The 23,124-nt window shown below is 45.0% G+C and overlaps 2 protein-coding genes across 3 annotated transcripts in view; one reads left to right on the top strand and one right to left on the bottom strand.

Annotated features, from left to right (window-relative positions):
- Mrpl42 (mitochondrial ribosomal protein L42) overlaps positions 1 to 9,500 on the bottom strand; it is a 25,217-nt gene extending 15,717 nt beyond the window's left edge. The window contains exons 1-4 of one of the 2 annotated variants that reach the window (XM_050145825.1): positions 9,431 to 9,500; positions 7,641 to 7,791; positions 5,927 to 5,990; positions 2,674 to 2,758 (exon numbers count right to left, since the gene is read on the bottom strand). In XM_050145825.1, coding sequence (XP_050001782.1) covers positions 2,674 to 2,758; positions 5,927 to 5,990; positions 7,641 to 7,710 — 219 coding nt within the window. In that variant the 5' untranslated portion in view covers positions 7,711 to 7,791; positions 9,431 to 9,500. Of the gene's footprint in view, positions 1 to 2,673; positions 2,759 to 5,926; positions 5,991 to 7,640; positions 7,795 to 9,430 lie in introns of both variants that reach the window. The other variant, XM_050145826.1, reaches the window with a different exon arrangement.
- Positions 9,501 to 20,336: 10,836 nt separating this feature from the next.
- The window catches only part of Ube2n (ubiquitin conjugating enzyme E2 N), a 32,050-nt gene continuing 29,262 nt past the window's right edge, over positions 20,337 to 23,124 (top strand). The window contains exon 1 of the mRNA XM_050145557.1: positions 20,337 to 20,500. Coding sequence (XP_050001514.1) covers positions 20,471 to 20,500 — 30 coding nt within the window. The 5' untranslated portion in view covers positions 20,337 to 20,470. The remainder of the gene's footprint in view (positions 20,501 to 23,124) is intronic.

The raw sequence follows: 23,124 nt of genomic DNA, 5'->3' as shown, positions 1-23,124 counted from the left end.
TGGTGATGAGGTGTGTCACTGGAAGTGTTGGGAAGGGTTAGGAGGTGTGGTCTTGGTGATGAGGTGTGTCACTGGAAGTGTTGGGAAGGGTTAGGAGGTGTGGTCTTGGTGATGAGGTGTGTCACTGGAAGTGTTGGGAAGGATTAGGAGGTGCGGTCTTGGTGATGAGGTGTGTCACTGGAAGTGTTGGGAAGGATTAGGAGGTGCGGCCCTGGTGGATGAGTGTGTCAATGGAGGTGGTCTCTGAGGTTTCGAGAGCCCACACCAGGCCCGGTTTCTCCCTCTGCTTGTGAATACAAGTTCTTGGCTACTGCTCCAGCATCATGCCTGCCTCCCTGCTGCCACGCTCCCTGCCATGATGATCATGAACTAACCCTGTGAAACTGTAACAAGCTCCCAATGAAATGCCTTCTTTTATAAGTTGCCTTGATCAGGGTGTCTTTTCACAGCAATAGGACAGTAACTAAGACAACAGAGCCTTTAGATAAAACTTTTCTCTCAGGTTCTGATGTTTGCTGCTAAAGGTCAAATGTCTGAAGCCAGGCATGTTGGAACTCACCTGTCATCTCAACACCAGGGAAGCTGAGACAAAAGAAAGGGTTGTCATTGAGGACACTGAACAACAGAATGAGTTCCAGCAGAGCCTGAAGAATAAAGAAATCCAGCCTGGGCCACAGTGAATCTTGTAAATATTATAAACAAGGCATTTGGGGCCGGCAAGATGCCTCAGTAGATAGAAGCGCTCGCTGAGAAAGCCTGACAACCTGAGTTTGCTCCCCAGTACCCAGATGGAGAGAACAGTCTACAAAGTTACCCCTGGATTGCACCCTCACGCTGTGTCTTAGTCACTGTCCTATCACTGTGACAACTCTCATAAAGGAAACATTTCATTGTGGTGGCTCACAGTTCAGTTTAGTCCACTATCGTCATGGCAGGAAGAATGGCAGCATGCGGGCAGTAGCTGGAGAAGGAGCTGGAGTTCTACATCTGGATCTGGGCAGCAGGAAGAGAGACACTGAGACTGCCTTTTGCTTTTGAATCCCCAAAGCCCACTGATGACACACTTCCTCAACAAGGCCACACCTCCTAATCCCTCTCAAGTAGTGCTATTCCCTAATGACTAAACATTCAAATACATGAGCATATGGGGGCCGTTCTCATCCAAACCACAATACAGCATACATATGAATCATACATATCATACAGAAACGTGCAATAAAAATTAATAAAAAAAACTAATGTCAAGTGTTAATAAACACTGGCTCTCATTCCCTATCAGTCTTAATTCTAGAATATTCCAATTTTCACTGTAGCTTAAAATATTTGCCAGGCATGACAGGGCATGTCTTTAATGCCAGCACTTGGGAACCAAAGGCAGGTAGATCTCTGTGGACTTGAGGTCAGCCTGGTCGACAGAGTCAGACAGCTGTAGCTACACAGTGAGACCCTGTCTCAAAAAACAAACATACATATTTATTTTCAAGTGTACAGATAAAAAGGACATGGGAATAAATGTTGAAGTCTATACCAACACCACTAGCAGACTCAGAATTTTTTAAAATGCAGTTCTCCTTGACCAGCTTTAGAAGGGTGTGTCTCAGGAAGACGGAAAAGCTAACATGAAACTAAGCACTGAAGCACTCAAAGCTCTCAGCCTGAATTTCCTTCTCTTCCTTTTCCCTTCTCCTTTCATTTTGTCACATTTATTTACATCTTGTGTGCATGTGTGTGTGTTCCACCATGATGATCACGTGGAGATAAGAGGATAACTCAGGAACCGGCTCTCCCCTTATAGCATATGGGTCTGGGGGACTGAACTCAGATGGCACTTTACCCATGGGACCATCTTACTGACATCTGTTTCTTGAGGCAGTCTCATGTAGCTCAGGTGCCTTTAAATTTGATGTGTAGGGGCTGGAGCATGGTTCAGGAGATAAGTGCACCTGCTGTTCTTTCAAAGGGCCTGGGTTCAATTCCTAGCACCCACACAGCAGCTCACAACTGTCTGTAACTCCACAATCTGACACCCTCACACAGACATACATGTAGGCAAACACCAATGCATATAAAATATAAATAAATAAGTAATCTAAATCCGATATGTAGCTGGAGAACTACCTGGCTCTATCTTCCAGGTGCTAAGATTACAGGCATACACCATTCTAACTGGGCTTCCTTGTTTTAGTTAGGAAGTTCAGACACTGGGCTGGAGAGATGCTTGAGTGGTTAAGAGCACTGGCTGGTCTTCCAAACGACCTGGATTTGATTTCTAGCATCTACATGGTGGCTCACAACTATCTCTAACTCCAGTCCTAGGGAATCCAATGCCCTTTCCTGGCCTCTGCAAGTACTGTTAGTGCATAGATATTTATGCAGGAGGACCATCCATATGCATAAAATAAAAATTAAAAAGTTTTTTAAAATAAAAAAAATTTGATTTTGAGCTGGGCAGTGGTGGTGCACACCTTTAATCCCAGCACTCGGGAAGCAGAGGCACATGGGTTCGCTGTTAGCCAGGTCTACAGATTGAGTTCCAGAACAGCCAGGGCTGTTACAGAGAAACCCCATCTTGAAAAACAAAACCAAAAAACAAAACAAAAATAAACAGAAAAAAGAAAAAGAATTCTGTTTTCTAGACCCAAAGCAAAGGTTACCAGACAGTTCCTCACATACTTTCGTGTGCTCGTACGGGATGTCCACAGAAGGGTGGTAGCACACTATGGTCCGGCCATCGGATGTCAAAGCGAGCTCCACCTTGCTGGAAAGGGACATTTAGAAATATGGTTAAACTGTGCTCAAGGAAGCATGAGCACTTTCTGGTTTGGGTTTTAGTTTTTTTGAGACAAGGTCTTCCCTGAGTCCAGGTAGTCACGGAACTCACTACATAGCCCATGCTGGTCTCAAATACATGGCAATCCTCTTGCCTCTGCCTCCAAAGCGATTGGATAAGAGATACATACCATCATATCTGGCAGAATGACTTTTGTTTTGAGACAGGATCTCATGTGCTCCAGGTTGGTTTTGAACTTACTATGTAGTCAAGGATGACCTTTAACTCTCGATCCTTAAAATTATACCCAGCAAGAATAATTGCCCTTAAAGAGAATAATTATAAATCAACCCAGACGCCACACTGAAAGCTGCTGGAGAAGGGCAAGGGCGAAGAAGCAACGTGGCAGTGTTGCAGGCTCCACGCACATGCACCAGCGTGCTAAAACAGCTTGGGTTAAAGTGAGCCACAGGATCAAGGGCAGCCCCGAGGATATGGCTACTGCTGCACATGACACCTGAGGACAAAGCAGGTGTTTCTAGGATGACTTTTACAAAGCCATGGATGACAGCCATCCATCTGCCACCCCAGCCAACCAATGTGGAAGTTCCATATCACAGAAGAGGCTGGGGCATTTAGATGACGCTTTCTAAGACTTCCAGAACACATCAGCCCTAAATCCTGATTTCAAGATGCTACTTTAAGCCAGGCCCGGTGGCTCACACCCCTAGTCCCAGCAGGCCAATCTCTAAGCTCCAGGCCCAGCCTGGTCTATAGATCAAGTTCCAGGACATCCAGTGCTACCCAGAGGAAACCCTTTCTCAAAAAACAAATAAACAAAAACAAATACAAACAAAAAGTTTTAAGCTTAAGACAGACTACTCTAGACAAAGAGAAAAGTATTGAAAATAGTTACTGAACTTTTCAGATCTAACTGAAATGTTAACTGACAATTCTTACAACTGAATCTAACAGTGTTAATTTGAATTGGTTCTGAGCAAGTTTGTGTGTAGGATAAAAGAGGTTCATGCACTATAGAACTGGAAGTTTAAAAGCTGACTGGGGCTGGTGTGATGGCTCAGTGAGCAGAGATGCTCGCTGCCAAGCTGATGACCTGAGTTTGACCCCCAGGACCCACATGGAGAAGAGCGTTGTCTTCTAACCTCTATGCACATGTCATAGCCCATACGTGCACACACACGAATAAACAAATGGAATAAAGAATGTATTTACATAAGGTTGTTAATTACAGGTTGAGAAACTATGTTGAATATATTTTATGCTACAATAATAAAATATTTCAATTTAATTTCAAAATTAATCACAAATGCTAAAGGGGACATGCTGTATAACAAGTGACAACTAGGACTATAACAGAAATTTTCAGCTTAACCACCGTAAGAAACAGTAGTGAAACTATAAACTGTATATTGCATTATTTTACTATGATCTTACCACTGAACTTTACACATAATTGCAATAACATTTCTGATATTAGTTAATTATCTATTTTTCATTTTTTTACATAATGAAAGTCTCACTTTATACCTCTGGCCAGCCTAGAACTCAAAGCTTCACCTGAATCTGCCTCTCCAGGGCTGGGATTAAATAAGTGCACCACCATGGCCAGCCCAAACAAGTTTTTAATACCTTTATTAAGATTCATTTTATGTGTCTGAATGTCTTTCCTGCATGTATGTATGCACACCATGTGTGTTCCTGGTGTCCTCAGAGGTCAGACGAGGTTATCAGATCCCCTGGAACTGGAGATATGAATGAGACAAGTCACCACTCACCACGTGGGTGCAGGAAGCCAAACCCAGGTCTTCTGCAAGAGCAGCGCTTTTAACCACTGAGCCAGCATCTTTCCACCACCATCACTCTTTTTTGAGCCAATGTCTCGCTAGACAGTCCAGGCTGGCCTTGAACTCATGACCCTCTTGCTTTAGCTTTCCAATGTGCCAGGATGACCACCACAGCTGGCTTTAGGGGGTTTTGCATAATACATACAGTGACATCACTCAATCTGTTCAGGTTCAAAGAAACATAACCCAGTCTTATTCATCACTAGCTACTTAACTTAGTACTCATCAAATGTACAGTTAAAACCAGTATCAGAAAGTATGGCTGTAGAGAAGGCTTGTTGGTCTTGCAAAGGACCCTGGTTCAGTTCCCAGACCCACATGGTCGCTCACAAGTCAGTAGCTCCAGTTCCAGATCTGATGCCCTCTTCTGACCACCTCAGACACCAGGAACACATGTGGTGCACATACATACATGCAGACAAAGTACTCATCCACATAATAATTTTTTTAATATTTATTTATTTTTTATGTATACAATAGTCTATCTGTATGTATGTCTGCAGGCCAGAAGAGGGCACCAGACCTCATTACAGATGGTTGTGAGCCACCATGTGTTTGCTGGGAATTGAACTCAGAACCTTTGGAAGAGCAGGCAATGCTTTTAACTACTGAGCCATCTCTCCAGCCCCCCACATAATAAATTTTTAAAAAAATGTAAAAATTCCTTGGCATGGTAGCACATATCTAAGCACTAAGAAGAGGATCAGGAATCCAAGGCCAGACTCAGCTATTTGGTGAGCTTGAGTCTAGCCTGGGCTGTTTTTTGTTTATTTTTATTTACTAAAACTTGCGATAAAACACACATAACTTAAGAAAATAAATTCCATTTTTTTGCACATCCACTCTGCTCAAAAAAACAAAAACACAAAACCACATTATATGCTATTCTAGTTCTCAGAATAATGACTGAGTTGGATAAACACCACACAAGTGGTTCTGCATTCAACAGTGCAATTTGGAATTATTCAGTGCCAAACAAAAGACAGATAATACCTAATCTAATAGATATAAGCCCTAACATAAAATTATAAAAACAAATTAGCTTTTACAAAAAGTTAAAGCCTGCTGCAGAAAAGCAAGTCTGTTCTAACAAATGCGAGCCTTCACTGCAACACAATAGCAACAGATTTGATCTAAATGTAGAATGTGTATAATCCAGATACATAACTAATCCATATACACAAGACACAATCTTAAAAACAAACTTAAAGAAAGACTAATCAGGGAAGCAAACATAGAATCATTTCAGATGCAGACGTGACTGTCGTCTCCATCCGGGTTTTATACCTACCAGTTGTAGTCATCTGGAAGAGAAGAGTAGGTAGACTTTCGACAAACACTAGATAAGGCTCCATCTGCGAAAACCACAGTAAAATAGTTTAGTTCAGCATAAAAGCAAATTTAAACATTAACCAATATTTGTTTCTTTTTTTGTTGCTGTTTATTGAGACAGGATCTCACTATGCAGCCCTGAGTGTAATGAGCAATCTAACAGTAAAAACATCATTTCAGTAAAGAGGGGTAAATAAGTAGTCCCATGTTAACTCTTGTGAAGACTGAGGGCTATGTTAGGTCTGAGTTCTCACCACCCTGGGGCTGGGCATCACTTAGGGAGAAAGGGGTCTAGGTAGCAGGGATCTTTCTCTCAACTTGCTACCAAGATTGATGACCTAAGTTCCATCTCTGAGACCCACATGATAGAAGAGAATCAATTCCACAGACAAACGTGCAATTTTTAAAAACACATAAAAAACAGACCAAATAAAAGGAGAATTATCAAAGCTGGGCATGTGATTTTCATATAATCCATGTCAGAGCCACAGGGCCACACAGTGAGGCCCTGTCCCAAGACAACAAAACAGTTAACTAGCACCTGACCCCATGTACCGCTTTGACACTGACCCTAAGCCATTGGGATTACAGGTGTACAATTCCACAATTTGCTATGAAATTATTTCTAAATAAAATATTTAATTAATGAAAAAAAAGAAAAGTGGGATTTAGTAAGTTTGAACACTGCTTTAAAAAGGAGTTAAGTGAGCAAAGGTTTGTCTTGGCTCCAATGCCCCTATTCATTGCTGGGGGTGAAGGGGATGAAAGCAGAGCGCTGTGAGAAGTAAGACTTTTTCATTCTATTATTTGTGTCAACAGATTGATATTAAGCATGTATTAACACAGTTTTGCAAAGATCTTCAGAAAGAAAGCACATTTATTGTTTAATGGTTATATCCATAAGGGAAAAAAACTTCCCACAGTATTAACAAATGATTGTCCCTGAGAGATGGGCCTGTGGATTTGTTTTTTATTTCCAAATCTTGACAACTACTGAAAAAAGTAACAGCTGTAAAATATGCTAAGTATAAATGTTCCTCCTAAAGGGAGGTTACCTTCTACCAGTTCACCAGTTCACCTAAATCCTACTTGTGGTTTAATGACGACCAATCATTACCCTCGATCTTTTACTCAGCATTTATGCATGTACACACACACACACACACACACACACACACACACACACACACACACATCATCATCATCTTCTAAGCCCACAACAGGATCATTTTCTGATATATCAGGTTCTTTTCTCTTTCTATCTGGTGATCTGTTCATGTTGGTAACAGCCGCACGATATTTAGTTAGGACGCAGCATAATTTATCCATTCCCCCTTTTTTTTTTTAAAGATTTATTTATTTATTATGTATACAGTATTCTCAGTACTCTGCCTGCAGGCCAGAAGAGGGCACAGATCTCATTACAGATGGTTGTGAGCCACCATGTGGTTGCTGGGAATTGAACTCAGGACCTCTGGAAGAGCAGGCGGTGCTCTTAACCACTGAGCCATCTCTCCAGCCCCCTATCCATTCCCCTTTTGACTGACATTTAAATCCTGTCACTTTTCATTGTTGCAAGCAACAGGCATGTAGACTAACCAAATATTTTAAATATTCTATACTTGAAGAGGCATAAAACTTTTAAAACATTTTTTTCCAGAAGCTTCACTTACTCTGGGTTGGAAATAAATGTTTCCAGACAGTCCTGCTTGATGTCACCCATTTCACTGCGGCGGCCATCATCTTTAGGGAGTGACGTGACCAGAGATAGCGTGAGGAGAAACCGCTTCTCACATCTGTTTCTAGGCACACAGATTTTCATTCCTGCTTAAGAGATAAAAGAAAAGTCACGTAAAGGTGAATGTAAACACCACAGTAGGATAGGAACTATTGACTAGCACTAGTCTTTGGAAACATGGCTTTTCAACTTTTCAGTTCCACACAGTTCAACAATCGGACAAAGAGCAATGACATCAAACTATAAAAAAGGAAACCCAGGCTGGAGAGATGGCTCAGTGGTTAAGAGCACTGACTGCTCTTCTACAGTGACCCGCGTTCAATTCCCAGCACCCATAAGGCAGCTCACAGGTGTCTGTAACTCCAGGAACCAGCACCCTCACACATTTATACATACAGGTTAAAACACCAATAAAATAAATAATTAAAAAAAGAAAAGGAAACCCAAGAACTAAGTCCACTATCATTTCTCTTGACTGCAACCTTCTCAGCACTTAACGCAGTCTGTTGCAGTTCAGCGGTCAGTAAAGATGCAATTACTTAGGAAGTCATTCACACAGAATACTTCTCAAACACTAGTGTGTCTACGTACTAACTCCCAAGTACCACATAAGACTGTATCGCTTACAGTAATAGTGTTTCTGATGAAATGAAATATTCAACAAGACCTATCTTTGGCCCATGAAAAGTGTAAGAGGAACCATCTTACAGGCTTTAAATAAAGTGCCCCCGTCGCCACTTCATCTTACTGTCACCTAACATTTAAAGACATGTCAAGGCATATTTATATTAAACCATGAAAATTTAAAGGGCTTGCTTCCAAAGACTTCGGAGCTCACTTAGAAACTGGAAAATCTGAGGCAAGTCATTAAATAAACGACCTTTCAAGTATTCCGTGGTAAACTGGGGGAAACAATCACAATTTTTATGAATGGTGTAAATAAATCGTATATAATGACCGTCCCCCTACTTTCAATTTGTCTCAGTGGCTATCTATGCCTTTCCCTAGCTCAGTAGGCATCAAAGGGAATAGGGCACAGTCTCTCATTATTTGCAGGTTGATTTCTGGCACTGTCAGAACAGGGCGACTTGCTAACCCAGAGTTCATTCAGCGTGCGATAGTGGTGTGCAATAGTGGCTTGCACTATTGTGGCTTTCCCTACATTCTGCGCTCTGTCAGGCAGGTGATAGGAACGAAGGCCGAGAAAAGTCTAATGATGTATTATTTTAGTAGTCCACTGTATAAATGGTGGCATGCATGGGACACAAACCCACGTCTTCCGATTACAGGTCCAAAACCAAAACATTTGTGGGGGACAGCAAGTTTCCTCGGCTCGATGCTGATATACCCGGCAGAAGGTCCAACCATTGCTGCATAAAGACTCTCGAGGGTGAGCCCCTTGGCACCGAATTCCGTTCCAAATCAAACACCCTGGTGGGTCTGTTGGAGGAACAGGTGCACAGGGACTATGACCCATGAACCGACAGAAAGACTTGGACCAGGACGGGTCTCAGGAGTCACAAGAGCATGGTGCAGCCGAACGCTCACCAGCACACGGGTTGTGAGCTACGGAGGAGGCGCAACCATACGCCAGCCCTTCTGCTGGACACCGGCAGCCTCGCCCTGCGGGCAGCGACATACAGAAAAGCCTCAACGCCTACGGACAAGCCTTCCAGGCCTGTCCCAAAGGAAGAGAAGGCAGCGGTTATATACCCAGCTACTCACCACGAGACCGCCATCTTGCTTCAATCCGCGTCCTAAAGAAGGCGTCCGGCGCGCGCGCCACAGGCCCACAAGGTATTCTGGGAGTCGTAGTTTCTGTGGGGAACGTAGCCCTGGTCGCAGATAGAAGGCGGGGAGGGCGGATGGGCGGGTCCCTATGGCCAGCATTTGTTACAGCTTCTTGGGTCGCAAAAGGTGCTCAGACAACACAATCGCTACCCTCCCGTTTCTAGAAGCAGGTAGTGTTTAAAATAACAACAGCAAAAACAAGTTTATGTTAACACTCAGAGAGACACTAGACTATTACCCCATGATGGATGAATTAAGTTTTCTCAGGGGAGACAAGACGTCAGAGATTTCAAATGTAGATGTTAAGAGCTGAGAGGGAGACATTCCGGGTGGATGTGGCTTTGTTGACTAGCTTGAAGGTTAGTCAAAGCACAGAAGAGAAAAGACTAAGAGAGCAGATTGGGAGTTGTCTGATAAGGGTGGGAGTGAATTCCATTTGGGGGTTGTTGAGTTGGGGAGTCAGCTGAGATGCCCAAGTGGTGATATAAAGCGAAGCAAGCTGGTAGATTTGTTTCGAGAGGGGAGGTTGGGCTACAAAGGAATATAAAGCCATAGGAATGAGGGCTGGGTATGTAGCTTGGTGCTAGAGGATGCCTGGGGCCCTGGGTTTGATCTCCAACGCCACAAAAAGTTAATAAATTATGGGCTGGTGTAGGAAGAAGACGTAGATAAAATGGAAGGTGGCTCCAAACTAAGCCAAGGAACTCCCAATACTTGGAGACCAAATGTAAGAGGTCATGGGAATATCTGAAAAGAGACATTCCAATAAATAAATAAATAAATAATAAACTCAAAACACTAGCAAATAGTTTACATTGGCGCACCTAAAAGTAGTTTGGCCTAGAATAGTGGTGAAACCTTTGATGGAAACATCACTCAGGAGGCAAAAGCGGATAGATCTCTGTGATTTCAAGGCCAGCCTGAACTACATAGAGTTCTAGGACAGGCAGGGCTGTATAGCAAAAGCCTATCTAAGAAAAAAAAATAGTTTGAAATTCAGAGTCATAAAATGGCAAAATCGGCAAAAAATCATAGAACCAGAATGAGGTAACTGCCCAGGAAATGATGGGCAAGTTACCCAGTTTGTGATGGCCTAGAAATGATGGGAAAGTTATCCAGTTTGTGATGACTTGGACTTCCTGCCGCAAAACTTTACAAAGTAGAGAAGTGCCAGGTGGGTGGTACAGACCTATGGTCTCGCCACTTAGGAGGCTGAAGCAGGATTCCTGCGAGGTCAAGGCCGGTCTGAGCTAGGTAGCAAGTTCCAGGCTAGCCAGGACTACTCAGAGAGACCCTGCCTCCAACTGGCAACACATTTGGGTTGTCAGTGACTCTGACCATGGTCCAGATATATTAACCAATATAATTAATGTTTGTATAAACTAAATGTAACTAAAATAACTGGTCAGGGTGTAAATCAAAATTGTCACATTGTGTCTGAAATAACTATGTTAATTGTCATGTTGTGTCTGAAATAACTATGTTCTACCCGAACAGATATTGCAATTTCACTCTAACCTTCATCTAACATTGATATAATTGTGTTGTGTGGTCTTTTCCCTTTAACAACACTGCCCCCCTCATCTTTGGCACAAGACTGTTTCTGAGGTAGCAGCCGGCTTTTGGTCACCGGACAAAAACAAAGGACTACAACTTGTGTGGTGATCAATAACTTCCTCACCCACACTGTGGCGGTACATCCAAAAAAAAAAAAATGGGTTAGATTGAAATTTAAATGTTTCCATGCTTTTAAATTAAATGCAGACCACGAGCTATACTTGACTCTCCCTCTAGAGTTCTTATGAGCAAGCCACGTTATTTTTGCACTTCTTTCTTTTCTTCCGCATTGCGTGTGTTGCAGCGTGGGTGTGGGTTTAACAGTATGGGCTCTCCTTTCTGATGAGTTCTCCTCGAAGCTCTCATAACTTGCTTCCATACTTTCAGTTTCAGTTGAGCACGAGGAGTTGCCGGAAACCAATGGCAATGCCGTTTACTACCAGAAGCTCTGTAATCTGTTTTTCCTTCGCCTTCATTCCATTTCCTTTTAACAGGCATTTTAATAACTGAACATTCTGTTGTTCCCGAGATGAAAAGTTTCCCATGGCCCTTCTCATTCTGGAGTCCCTTTACCCTGAGGGCGCTTAGCCTACCAGGTCTCAAAGTGGCAGACTCCTCTTGTCCTTCAGTATATCCTTTATCCTTCTTCAGACCCACACTGGGCACCCAAATGTAGCATGTGTACCTGTGTAGATGTGGGTTCATGCAGGTCCATCAAAAGAAGACTTAGAGACACTTTAAGAATGAATTTACGCAGGGCGATGGTGGCGCACGCCTTTAATCCCAGCACTCGGGAGGCAGAGGCAGACAGATCTCTGGGAGTTCGAGACCAGTTTGGTCTACAGAGCTAGTTCCAGGACAGGCTCCAAAGCCACAGAGAAACCCTGTCTCGAAAAACCAAAAAAAAAAAAAAAAAAAAAGAAAGAATGAACTTACCCTTTTGCAGCAGCAAAGGGGTCCAGCCCCAATGGACTGAAGCACTTTCCCCTTGCCCAGGGCAATTTTATTTTGCTCCATATTTACAATTTAGCCAGTTGACTTCCATATGCTCAAAATGATCAATACAATGCCAAGTGCAAATTCTCGATTCATCAGTTACTACAGTATTCCAGATTTCCAGAACCAAGTTTTGCATAGTCTTTTGTGGAGGCCAAAAAATGCAGGCCCATTTCCACTTTGTCTGACGGTCAGAGAGTTTGGAGTTTTGGCAAGCATAGTTGCCTGCACTAACTCAGGAGGTGAGTACTTGGTTCTTTCGAAATTAAGATAAATTCAGGCCATCCTGATAGGCAGTCAGGCTATGCCAATGTACTTCTGCTCCTTCTTTAGTAATTGTGGGGTCACCGAGGGAAGGCCATCTTCAGAATACTGACCTAGAGCACCTTGGCTGACCAGACAACAGAATGCTAATGATTTGATGCCTCAGAGTGATAAAGCCATTGATTGTGTGAGTTATCCTTTTGTATCATGTTAATAAAGTCTTTGGTTACCCCCCCCCATTTATGTTGGGTATAAAAGTTGTGGAAAAATAAACACGGGTAATGTCAGAATTTCAGTCACTGGAATGCCCTCACAATACTTTCTATGTTTTCTGTCTTATTATGTGTCTTCATAGTCTTTACTTATATTTCTTCAATCTCCACGCCCCTACCCTGGTAACAAGTATTTTTGTCGAGGTCGGTCCTCAACAGTCTTTGTATCCTTGGGAAATTCTCAGCAAGATTCACATAGGGGGACAAGAGGAATCTGGATTAGAGGTGGGTGCAAGCACACTGGAGCTGGGCCAGGTATAGCCCAGTGGGGTTTAGGGCTAGGCACTAACACTCTGATGCTCAGCCAGGTGTAGCCCAGCTGGAATTATGCCATACTTAAAGCCTTTAGAAGCCAGGTATGGTGGCACTTGATTTTAATCCCAGCACACAGAGTCAGGGGCAGGAAGATCTCTGTGAGTTCCAGGCCTGTCAGAACTACATAGTGAGATCCTATCTTTTTGTTTTGTTTTGTTTTTCGAGACAGGGTTTCTCTGTGGTTTTGGAGCCTGTCCTGGAACTAGCTCTTCTTAAAACAAACAAATAACAAAAATAATCTCAGGCTTTCTAATTCAGACTGTCTTCTTTTCCATCTGAATAGCTACTAGGGGGTGCTGAAGGTTAGAGAGTTAGCAGTGGAGCGAGTTAACAAGTGGGTTCTGGCCTTGACTATCAATTTAAATCCAAATTAATATCCTAAATTTAAATCTGGACTCTCCCACTCCTTAACTAAGTAATTTGGGTGAATTAAATTATGTAATATTTTTAAGTCTCCGTTTATTCTGTGAAAAAGGCAGACAATTATGTTGTTGCCTATTTCTAGACCCAAGGGGCAGACTAAATAACAATAAAATGCTCAGCACAGGGCTTGGCATTGAGTAATGGCTCAACCTCTGCTGGCTAAAGTTACATCACATGGGTACTTAGAAGAAATATGCATAGTAAATTTATGACCATCTACCCCAAGGAGTTAGATTATTTTCTATGCCCTAAAATAATTTTTTAAGATTTAATTATTAATTATGTATACAGCATTTCCCTACATATATGCTGCAGATCAGAAGAGGGCACCAGACCTCATTACAGATGGTTGTGAGCCACCATGTGGTTGCTGGGAATTGAACTCAGGACCTCTGGAAGAGCAGTCAGTGCTCTTAACCTCTGAGCCATCTCTCCAGCCCTACTTTTTCTTTTTGAATGATATGATGAATGTAATAAAATTGGGGGCATGGGGGGCATGCCTTTAATCCTGTACTCGACACACAGGCAGGAGGATCTCTGAGTTTGAAGCCACCCTAGTCTAAAGATTGAGTTCTGGGGCAGCCAGGGTTACACAGAGAAACCCTGCCTCAAAAGAAGAGGCAAAGGAGACGGAGAAAAGAAAAATGAAAATAGAAATGTCTTAATCTATCGAAATATGATTTTTAGCTTGAAGTTGGTGTATGTGTTAGGACTTACAGAAAGCAGAAGACATACCAAAACTGGGATATAACTCAAGAAGGTATTATTCAGATGAGGTATGGCTGGTTTAATAGGATTGCAGGCAATAGTATTTCTATACCTCAGGCTCAGTTGCACTAAGCACACATTCCTTTATGTCCCCATAGGCCAGGAAGTATGAGAGAGGCAATTCCCAGTCCCCTTGAGAGGAGCTGGCCTTTATCCAAAGCTGCAAGTATAGTATGAGGTGACCTTGGAGGAGTGACCATAGACAATAACTACTCTGACTTCTCCAGACTTCCTGTTCCTTACAAAACGAAGACTTAGTCTTACAAGACTGCCCCTTGTTTCAGATGCCAGTGGGAGGTTTAGATTGAGCCAATGTGTGTTTCTGCTACAATCTTGGACCCAACTAGACAGCCCTGTTACTAGATGGATTTGACTTACTTTTGTTCCCAAGACAGGGTTTCTTGGTGTAACAGCCCTGGCTGTCCAAGAACTCACTCTGTAGACCAAGCCGGCCTTGAGCTCACAGAGATTCTCCCGAATTAAAAGTGTGTACCACCACCACCACCACCGGTCTCCTTTCTTCATCTTTTTTTATCTTTCCAGTGCTGAGTTTGAATTCAGGCAGTCATAACTATCAGAACGCTCTTCCAGTGAACTACTTTCCCATTGAAGAAAACAAACAAAGGTTTCAAAAATCTGTCTAGTCCTTCTAGAAGTGGGCCATATCCTGAAGGCGGTGATGCAATGAGGGATGGAGAGGACTGGGGACAGACTGGTGATGATGGGGACAGGAAGTCGGCTGAAGTGGCTGGAAAACAAAGTTGGGTGGGGTGTGCCAGGTGGGAGGAAATGACAAGAGCGGTTAGGCTGGGTGAGCTGAGTGTGTCAGTCTCCGGCAGACCTCAGGGAATGGAATGCAGGACTTCTGGGAACCTGAAAGGGTGGTGCACAGAGACAGTTGGGAGGCTCTGCTGTTACCTGCTCCTGCCACCCTTCTTGCCAAAAGCTGAGCACCATCCAGTGGAAGGCTCTCGAGAACACCAGTGTCTTAGTAAACAGAAAGCACCAACAAAGGCAAGTGTTCTGACGCAGAACCTCCTGGAATGTACCTCCTCTCATTCAGGACCACTGAGATAATGCCGTGAGGGACTAGGGATGACCCGTGATGACTCCTCTCGCATTCATTCCTCAGGCCCTCCCTGGGTTGCTTAACAGTTTGGCTTCTGATGTTGGAGGCAGGCCTGTAAGGCAGCAGGCATGTCTCCCTGTCTTGTTTTGTGTCGGTATTTAGCCTTTTCCTCCTCCCCACCCACGGCTTGCCTGAGTCAGCAGCCGTGAACCTTTCTCTCACAGACACTTCTTTCTTGACCACCCACGAAACAGTTTCCCCAACACTGCCAGAAACAATAAGGGAACTTGTAAACAAATACTTCTTCCCGAAGACTGCTGTGGGTTGAAACAGGGCTTCTGTTGAAGGTGATGGGTAGACGAATATTTTCCAAACGAATTTTCTTTTCTTTCGTTCTTTCTCTCTCGTTTTTTTGTAAACAAGGCCTTGCTATATAACCCAGGCTGGCCTCTAACTGCCTTCTGAATTCTAGGTTTATAGGTCTGCACCATCATTTCCAGTCCCCCGCTTATCTTTTTTGAAGCACAAGACCGTGGAAAAGCTGTTCCGGTCAGCCATGTCTAGTTTTTACTTATATGAGTATTGGAGATCTCAACTCCATTCTCTTACTCTCACAGCAAGTGCTGTAACTCACTGAGCCATCTCTCTAGATCCTCTACGGGAGGTCTTCTGATCACAGGACACCCACACTGGGACACCAGCTACTTGTCTTTATTGCTTCTCTGACACCATAGGTGAGTGGTTTTCTGTCATGATGCCCCGCCCCCCTCCAGAGGCCCAGAACTTTGAACAGCTCAGGAACTTAAACCTCCCCCTCTCCTCTTCTTTTCCTCTTTTGAGGCAGGATCTTGCTCTGTACACACCGACTATGTAAGCCAAATTGGCTTGGAATTCAAAACAATCCTCCTGTCTCAGCCTCCTGTTTTAGAATTACATGTTGAACACCATCACCTCTGGCAACCTTCCGTCCTTTTAAATCGTGTCAGACTCTTTGTAATAGAACCATCTATAAAGGTAACACAGCCTGTACAGAGGGGGATGCTGGACATCTGTTGTGGCATATCTAACTCTTTTGGTTTTTTTGAGTGGCTCGCCAACCAGCTCCCAAATAAATCATGGAAGCATATTATTATTAGCTATGAATGTTCTGCCTTAGCTTGGCTTGTTTGCCAGTTCTCCTGTCTACCTTTTCCCTCCGGGCTTTTATCTTCCTTCTGTATGTCTTTCTTTCCTTCTTACTCTGTGGCTGACTGGGTGGCTGGCCCCTGACGTCCTCCTCTCCCTGTTCTCTTGTTCCTTTTCTTTCTCTCTCCCAGATTTCTCCTTCTATTTATTCTCTCTGCCTGGAATACAATAAAGAGGGCATTCTTGGGGAATTCAAGGATGACCCATGTCTCTGTCTGTCTGTCTCTGTGTGTTTAAATCTTCAGGCCCCTTTCCCAGCTTGCGAACCGTACTGTAGCCAATAGTACACATGTACGGATGTGTTACAACCCAGCATAAAACATTTCTTATATTCTTCCTGGATTTTCTGTGCTCATATTCTGACTTTTCCTTATTGCATTTTCTCTTCTTCCTCATAGTAAAGGGTTGTTTTACAGGCTATTCCATGTCCCACAGACTCTAACACCATAGGTAATTTAGGACAGCCATTCTCAACCTGTGGGTCATTTGACCCACCCCAAAGGATTGCCTAAGACCATCAGAAAACACTGATATTTACATTGTGGTTCATATCAATAGCAAAATTGCAGTTATGAAGTAGTGATGAAAATAATTTGAAGGTTGGGGGCCGCCACTGATTTAGAAGCTCCTTTAAGATTTTAACAACCTCCTTGAATTCTAAGGCAGTTAATGCTTCTCTCTGCTCCAATAGCGCCTTGGGAAAGCCTGTTACAGTTTAACACAATAGACTGCAATCACTTTCTTTCCTACGATGGACTCTTAAGTGCAGCAGGGCGTGATCCACCTCTTCTGCAGTCCTTTACTGTAGCCCTGCACCGAGCTGTGTCAATCCCACATGCATTCATCATCTCCTCTTTGTGTTGTAGAATATTTGTGGTGATTATTTTGTTTATGATCTAACAAATAAAGCTTGCCTGAGGATCAGAGCGCAGAGTTCCCCATGCTGGCTAGCCAGAGAGGCCAGGCAGTGGTGGCGCACACCTTTAATCCCAGAACTCGGGAGACAGGGAGATCGATCCAGTCTGAAAGAGAAACAGCTCACACAGAGGTGATCCCAGCACTTAGGGAGATGGAAACAGGAGAAATGAGACTGGGCGGTGAGAGGAGACAGGAGCTCAGTGCAGTCAGTCTGAGGATAGGATCACCCCTTTGGTCTGTGCATTGGTAGAGGTAAGAACTCTCTAGTTGCTGGCTGCTCTGTGTCTCTGGTACTTCAGCTTTCACCCCATACCTGACTCCAACTTTTTATTATTAATACCAGGTAGAATTCATGTTACAAATTATTATTTTAAGATGTGTTTCATTTGTTTATGCTGTGGATCATTTGTTTTAATATTTGTTTTTTTTTAAATGTTTTTTAGGTTTACTTTATTTCATGAGCATTGGTTTCAAGGTGTCAGATCCCCTGCAACTGGATCTTCAGACAGTTGTGGGTGCTGGGAATTGAACCTGGGTCCTCTGGAAGAGCAGTCAGTGCTCTTAACCACTGAGCCATCTCTCCAGGCCCCCCAATATTTGTTTTAGCAAAGATGTGTTGCATTCTTTTTTGTTGTTTTGTTTTGTTATTTGAGAGAGGGTTTCTCAGTAACTGTGGAGCCAGTCCTGAAACTTGCTCTGTAGACCAGCCTGGACTCAGAGATCTGCCAGCCTGCCTCTGCCTCCCAATTGCTGGGATTAAAGGTGTGCGCCACCCACCGCCTGGCATGTGTTCCATTCTTTTATGTTGCATTTGTTTAACTCTGTGAGGTAGTGATTCTTTGCCTGTCTAAAACACCTGATGGTCTAATACAGACCTAAATGGTCAATATCGAGGCAGGAGAAAGGACAGGCGGGACTGGCGGGCAGAGAGAATAGACAAAGAGAAGGAACAGACAACAGGTGGAGGAGGACGCTAGGGCCCAGCCAAGGAGTAAGAGTGAAAGGAAGATATACAGAAGGAAGAAAAGGAAACGGGCTAGAGGCAAAAGGTAGATGGGATAATTTAAGTGAGCCAAGCCAAGGCCGGGCCTTTATAAGGAAGAATAAGCTTCCTTCTGTGATTTATTTAGGAGGTGGATGGCTGACCCCCACAAAAAGCCAAGAGCAAGCCAGGCGGTGGTGGTGCACACCTTTAATCCCAGCACTTGGGGGGCAGAGGCAGGTGGATCTCTGTAAATTCGAGGCCAGCCTGTTCTACAAGAGCTGGTTCCAGGACAGGCACCAAAAACTACAGAGAAACCCTGTCTCGAAAATCAAAACAAAACAAAACAAAACAAAAAACCAGAATGTATCGCCCGCCTGTACTACATGAGAGTATGGTACTATTCCTGTATTGTGGCGCCTGCACTACAGGACCATTCACAAGCCAGGCAAGGGTCTGGAGATTTAAACACACAAAGACACACAGAGACTCGTCCTTCAAACAAGAATGCCCCCTTTAGTGTGTCCAGGGGCAGCTTATACAGGGATCCTTAATGCCCCAGCCAAATGCACCAGAAACCACTCCCCTGCCATCAGGAACTCCTGAGGGTTTCGTGCACAGAGCAGCTGCAAGCATAAGAAGTCGTTTACAAGCAATTCAGGATCTGGGGGATCACAGCTCCCAACACCAGAAGAGTAAAACAACAACCGGTGTGCGCTCCTGTGCTGGGAACCATTGTTAGGTGAGGCCTGTGTTTGTTAGCCTTGCCGGGAAAGCAGCTGCACCGGTTTTGCGATAATCTTAGGACAACCCCCCATCTGAACCGCATGTTAAAATGGAAGCAGCAACATCCTCAGTGTCATGAACAGGGTTGGAGAAATGCCTCCATTTGTCGCTCTGGCAAGGTGGTATCCTTGGAAGGCACCAGACAGTCTTGGTTAGGGTTATCAACTTGATAGAATCTAGAAAACACCTAGGACAAGGGCCTCTGGGCATGCCTGTGGAGGGTTGTCTTGATTTAACTGATTTATGGACAGCCATCTTAATCGCGGATGTGACCTGGGCTGTCCAAACAGAAAGGTGAGCACTAGCTGTAAAACTCTTGATTGTGCCTGCTGCTGCGACTATCCCCTTATAACGGGCTGTAGCCTGTACTTTTGGGCTGAAATGAACCCTTTTTCCTTTAAGTTGCCCTCGTGGGGTATTTTGTCATAGCAAAAGGAAATGAAAACACCCAGCAATGTCTCTTGGGACACCTCCACTTTTAGGGCCTTCACTCTATTGATAGTCCAACTCCTTTAGGGATTACTGAATGTTCCGATCCTCTAGGTGGATCATTCTAGTTAGGAAATAAGTCTCGAGTGCTAGGCTCAGCCCTAAGTGGTGCCACAGACCTACAATCCCAACGGGCAGAGGCAGAAGAATCACGGGTTCAAAGGCAGCTGAAGGGGTATAGTAGAGAGAGCTCAAGGCCAGACTGGGTTCCGTAGCGAACCCCTTCGCCGAAAAGTCAATAAACCCAAAGGATAAAAATCCTGCTAGGCCCAGGCATTTAGAGACATTCCTTTCGCCTCTTCCTCTTTTTTGGGGGGGGGGGTTTAGACAGGCCACCCCCCTCTTTTAAATGTAAAATTTAAACGTTTAGAATTACTTGTCAGGGCCTTGATAATTAGCGAATTTCCCAGTTAGAAGCTTTGCCATCGAGTTCCGATGTGCTCCTCGCTTGGAACGAGGGCGCGATAACGCGAACCACGGTTAACGCGCGGCGGCGACATTGAATGAACAAACGGAACGAATGAATGAATGGGCTGCGTCGGGGGCCGGGTCTTTGTGACGTCGCCCACCGGCGCAGGCGTGGTCGGCCGCACGTAGCCGCTCTTGGACGCCGGACGCGCAGTCTCGCGCAGATTCCGCCGCGGGCGAAGAAGCAGCTCGGCGCCGCCTCCCCCAAGTCCCTGCCCCGCCGCGGAGCGTCACTTCCGCCACCCCCGGCTGGGGTTGGGGCGGGGAGTGCGGGGGAGGGGGCCAGCAGGTCGGAGGGAAGGCCGTCCGAAGCCCGCGCCCAATCAGGGACTACATTTCCCGAGGGGCCTCGGCGGAGGCAGCAGCAGCGGCGGCGGCGGGCGCAGCGACGTCCCCCGGAAGTGGAGCCCGGGACTTCCACTCGTGCGTGAGGCGAGCGGAGCCGGAGACAAGAGCAGAGGCCGAACTCGGGTTCTGACAAGATGGCCGGGCTGCCCCGCAGGATCATCAAGGTAACCGCCCAGGCGGGCTTCGGGCCTCTCGCTCGGCTCCTCTCCGCCAGCGCGCCGGGCCGCGCGGCCATCTGCTTGCCTCGGCAGCCGCCGAGAGGCCCGAGGCATCGCGGAGAAGGGTCTGGCCTCGGCGGCGAGGAAGTCGGGCGCTGAGGAGGGGGCGCCGGGGAGACTTCCGGCCGCCGCTGAACGCCGGACACCGGGGGCTCCGGGGCCGTGAGGCCGCGGCCGGGGAGGGGAAGCCCGGCCCGGTGCCGGGGGGGAGGGCGGGGCTGCGGGCTCCGGAGCTGGCGCGGGACCGGCCGCGGGCCTCGGCCGGCTTTCTTCATCCGCGGGCGGGAATCGCGGCGTGGCCTGGGCTTCGGAGCGCGGGTTGTGGCCCGGGCCGTCCTCTCCGCCGCGGAGCCACGGTTCTCGTCGGCGGCCGTCCCGGGTGCAGAATGAATGAACCGGCCCCGGGAGCCGGGCGGGGCCGCTGGCGAGAGGCGGCTCCGGGAGAGAAGGGCCGCGCGCCCTGCCGCCGACCGCACATGTTCGCCCCGGCTGCCCGCACTCAGCGCCGCTGGGGGCTTGGTGCCCGGTTGCTCCGGCTTCCGCGTTCGCTTCCCGTGTCTTTCTGCTGGTGATCACCGCGAAGTGATTTCACTCCGGTTGGCAAACTCTTTTTGTGCCAAGTGTTTTCTATTCCGAGGCGCTAGTTTCACCCACGGCTTCTGGAGGGCCTCGGTTACGGGGATGATGATGAGCGAAATAGTTTGCCTGCGCCTTAAATATTAAGCGGTTCCGTGGCTCTTGAGGAATACTGTGTTTTGATAAGTACGTCTGGAGCCGTGAAAAGAGTCGTATCTTGATTTTTCTGAAGTCTTTACATCACACCATTGAGTCTTCAGACGCGATAGGTATTGCAATCCAAGAAGACTAAATCTTAAATGTTTGAGGGGCATTTTTTTTAACGAAGGGTATTAAAAATCTGCACCGCTCAGTGTGCCAGTGAGTTGCCCATATTGAAGCTTCATTTTGCTTGCTGTAATCTAGTGAGCATGTATTTATAGCAGCGTTCACTCAAATGTTTAAGGCGAAATTTGTACTACTTGAATCGACGGCCTCTTTGGAGGATGTGATGCACTGTGTAGGCCGTCCGGCAGTCACAACTGTGTGTGAGTCTGACAGAAGGTGCTTGAATTAGAAAAACAAGACCATTTGTAAGACAAAAGTCCTTAGGAAGAAAGAATAAGTTGTGAGCACTGGAGTCTTAACATAGACTTTTACCTCTATATTATGAATCTCGGGGTTTTTCCAAGTAGATTGTAATTGTTAGGTCGTGCGCGGGGAGATCCTGACTGTCGTTAAATTCTGATAGACACATGGCCACTAGTGAGCGTGTTAATCAGGATTCAATTTGAAAAATGATTGCTGAGTCGGGTAGTGGCGGTGCACGCCTTTAATCCCAGCACTCGGGAGGCCGAGACAGGCAGATCTCTGTGAGTTCAAGGCCAGCCTGGTCTACAAAAGCTAGTTCCGGGACTTGCTCCAAAGCTACGGAGAAACCCTGCTTTGAAAAACCAAAAAAGAAAAGAAAAACGACTGCTTCCCACCACAGACCATCGAGTATGGACTAAACATAGCAGATTGATAATGACTATAGTCCTCGAAAATGTACAGTAAACCTAATAGTTGATGTTACTTTTCACTTTTGTTTGATTCTGAAGGTTAATATTCTGCAGTAATATGAAAGTCTTGGATGAGAAAAAGAATTCTGTGGAATATTGGTTATAAATTTACAGAAATGTCTTAAAGTAGAAAGTTGAAATGCTCCGTTCATTTGGTACACAATGCTTATACATATATTCAGTGTTGACATTTTGCTATTTTAAAACAAGGCAGTGGTAAACTCGTGCTGTAATATAATCTTTACAGTATTTTGTTGCAGGCACCTTTAACTTATTTAATATTAATTGACTTTAGTACTTTTAGCTGTAAAGAACTTTTTCAATCACTGGGGCAGATTAAGAGATTAGAATATTTTTTAGTATCCATTTTTGTGTTATGTAGGTTCTACAATAAGGAAAAAAAATTTCTAGATGGATTGAAACTATTCAGGGCTTTGTACCTGCTCTGCAAATGCCTTACCACCAAGCAACACCCCAAGCAGAAAACATATTTACATTAAAGTATATTTGGAAAAGTAACTTTTGGACTGGAGGTAGCTCAGTAGAATGCTTGCAAGCCTATTGTGTTCCATCCTCAACACTGCACATACACCAGTCATGGTATTTCTTCGTTTGTTTTTGTTCTTTTGGTGCAGTGGTTCCTCTATAGCCCTGGCTGGCCTGGAACTCAAACTGATTTGTCTGTGACTTTAAGGTGTGTGCCACCACACCTGTCTGTCATGGTGTTTAATACTTAAGATCCAGTGGATAGAGGCAGGAGGGTTTGGCTGCTTAAGAGGTTGAGGTCAGCCCAGGATATATGAGACCTTGTTTCAAACAGGTTACTACTGTACAGGGGTTTATGTGACTAGAACAGTGGGTAAGGGTAGCTGAGGCTTTAGGCCATACTTTCTTCTATTGGATTATTGTATTTCTTTCTTTCTTTTTTTTGGGGGGGGGGGGTTAGACAGGCCA

Source organism: Alexandromys fortis, unplaced genomic scaffold (assembly GCF_014885135.2).
Source record: "Alexandromys fortis isolate MF-2015 unplaced genomic scaffold, M_Fortis_MF-2015_v1.1 scaffold_50, whole genome shotgun sequence".
NCBI lineage: Eukaryota > Metazoa > Chordata > Mammalia > Rodentia > Cricetidae > Alexandromys > Alexandromys fortis.
This window is presented reverse-complemented; position numbering and strand designations above follow the sequence as displayed.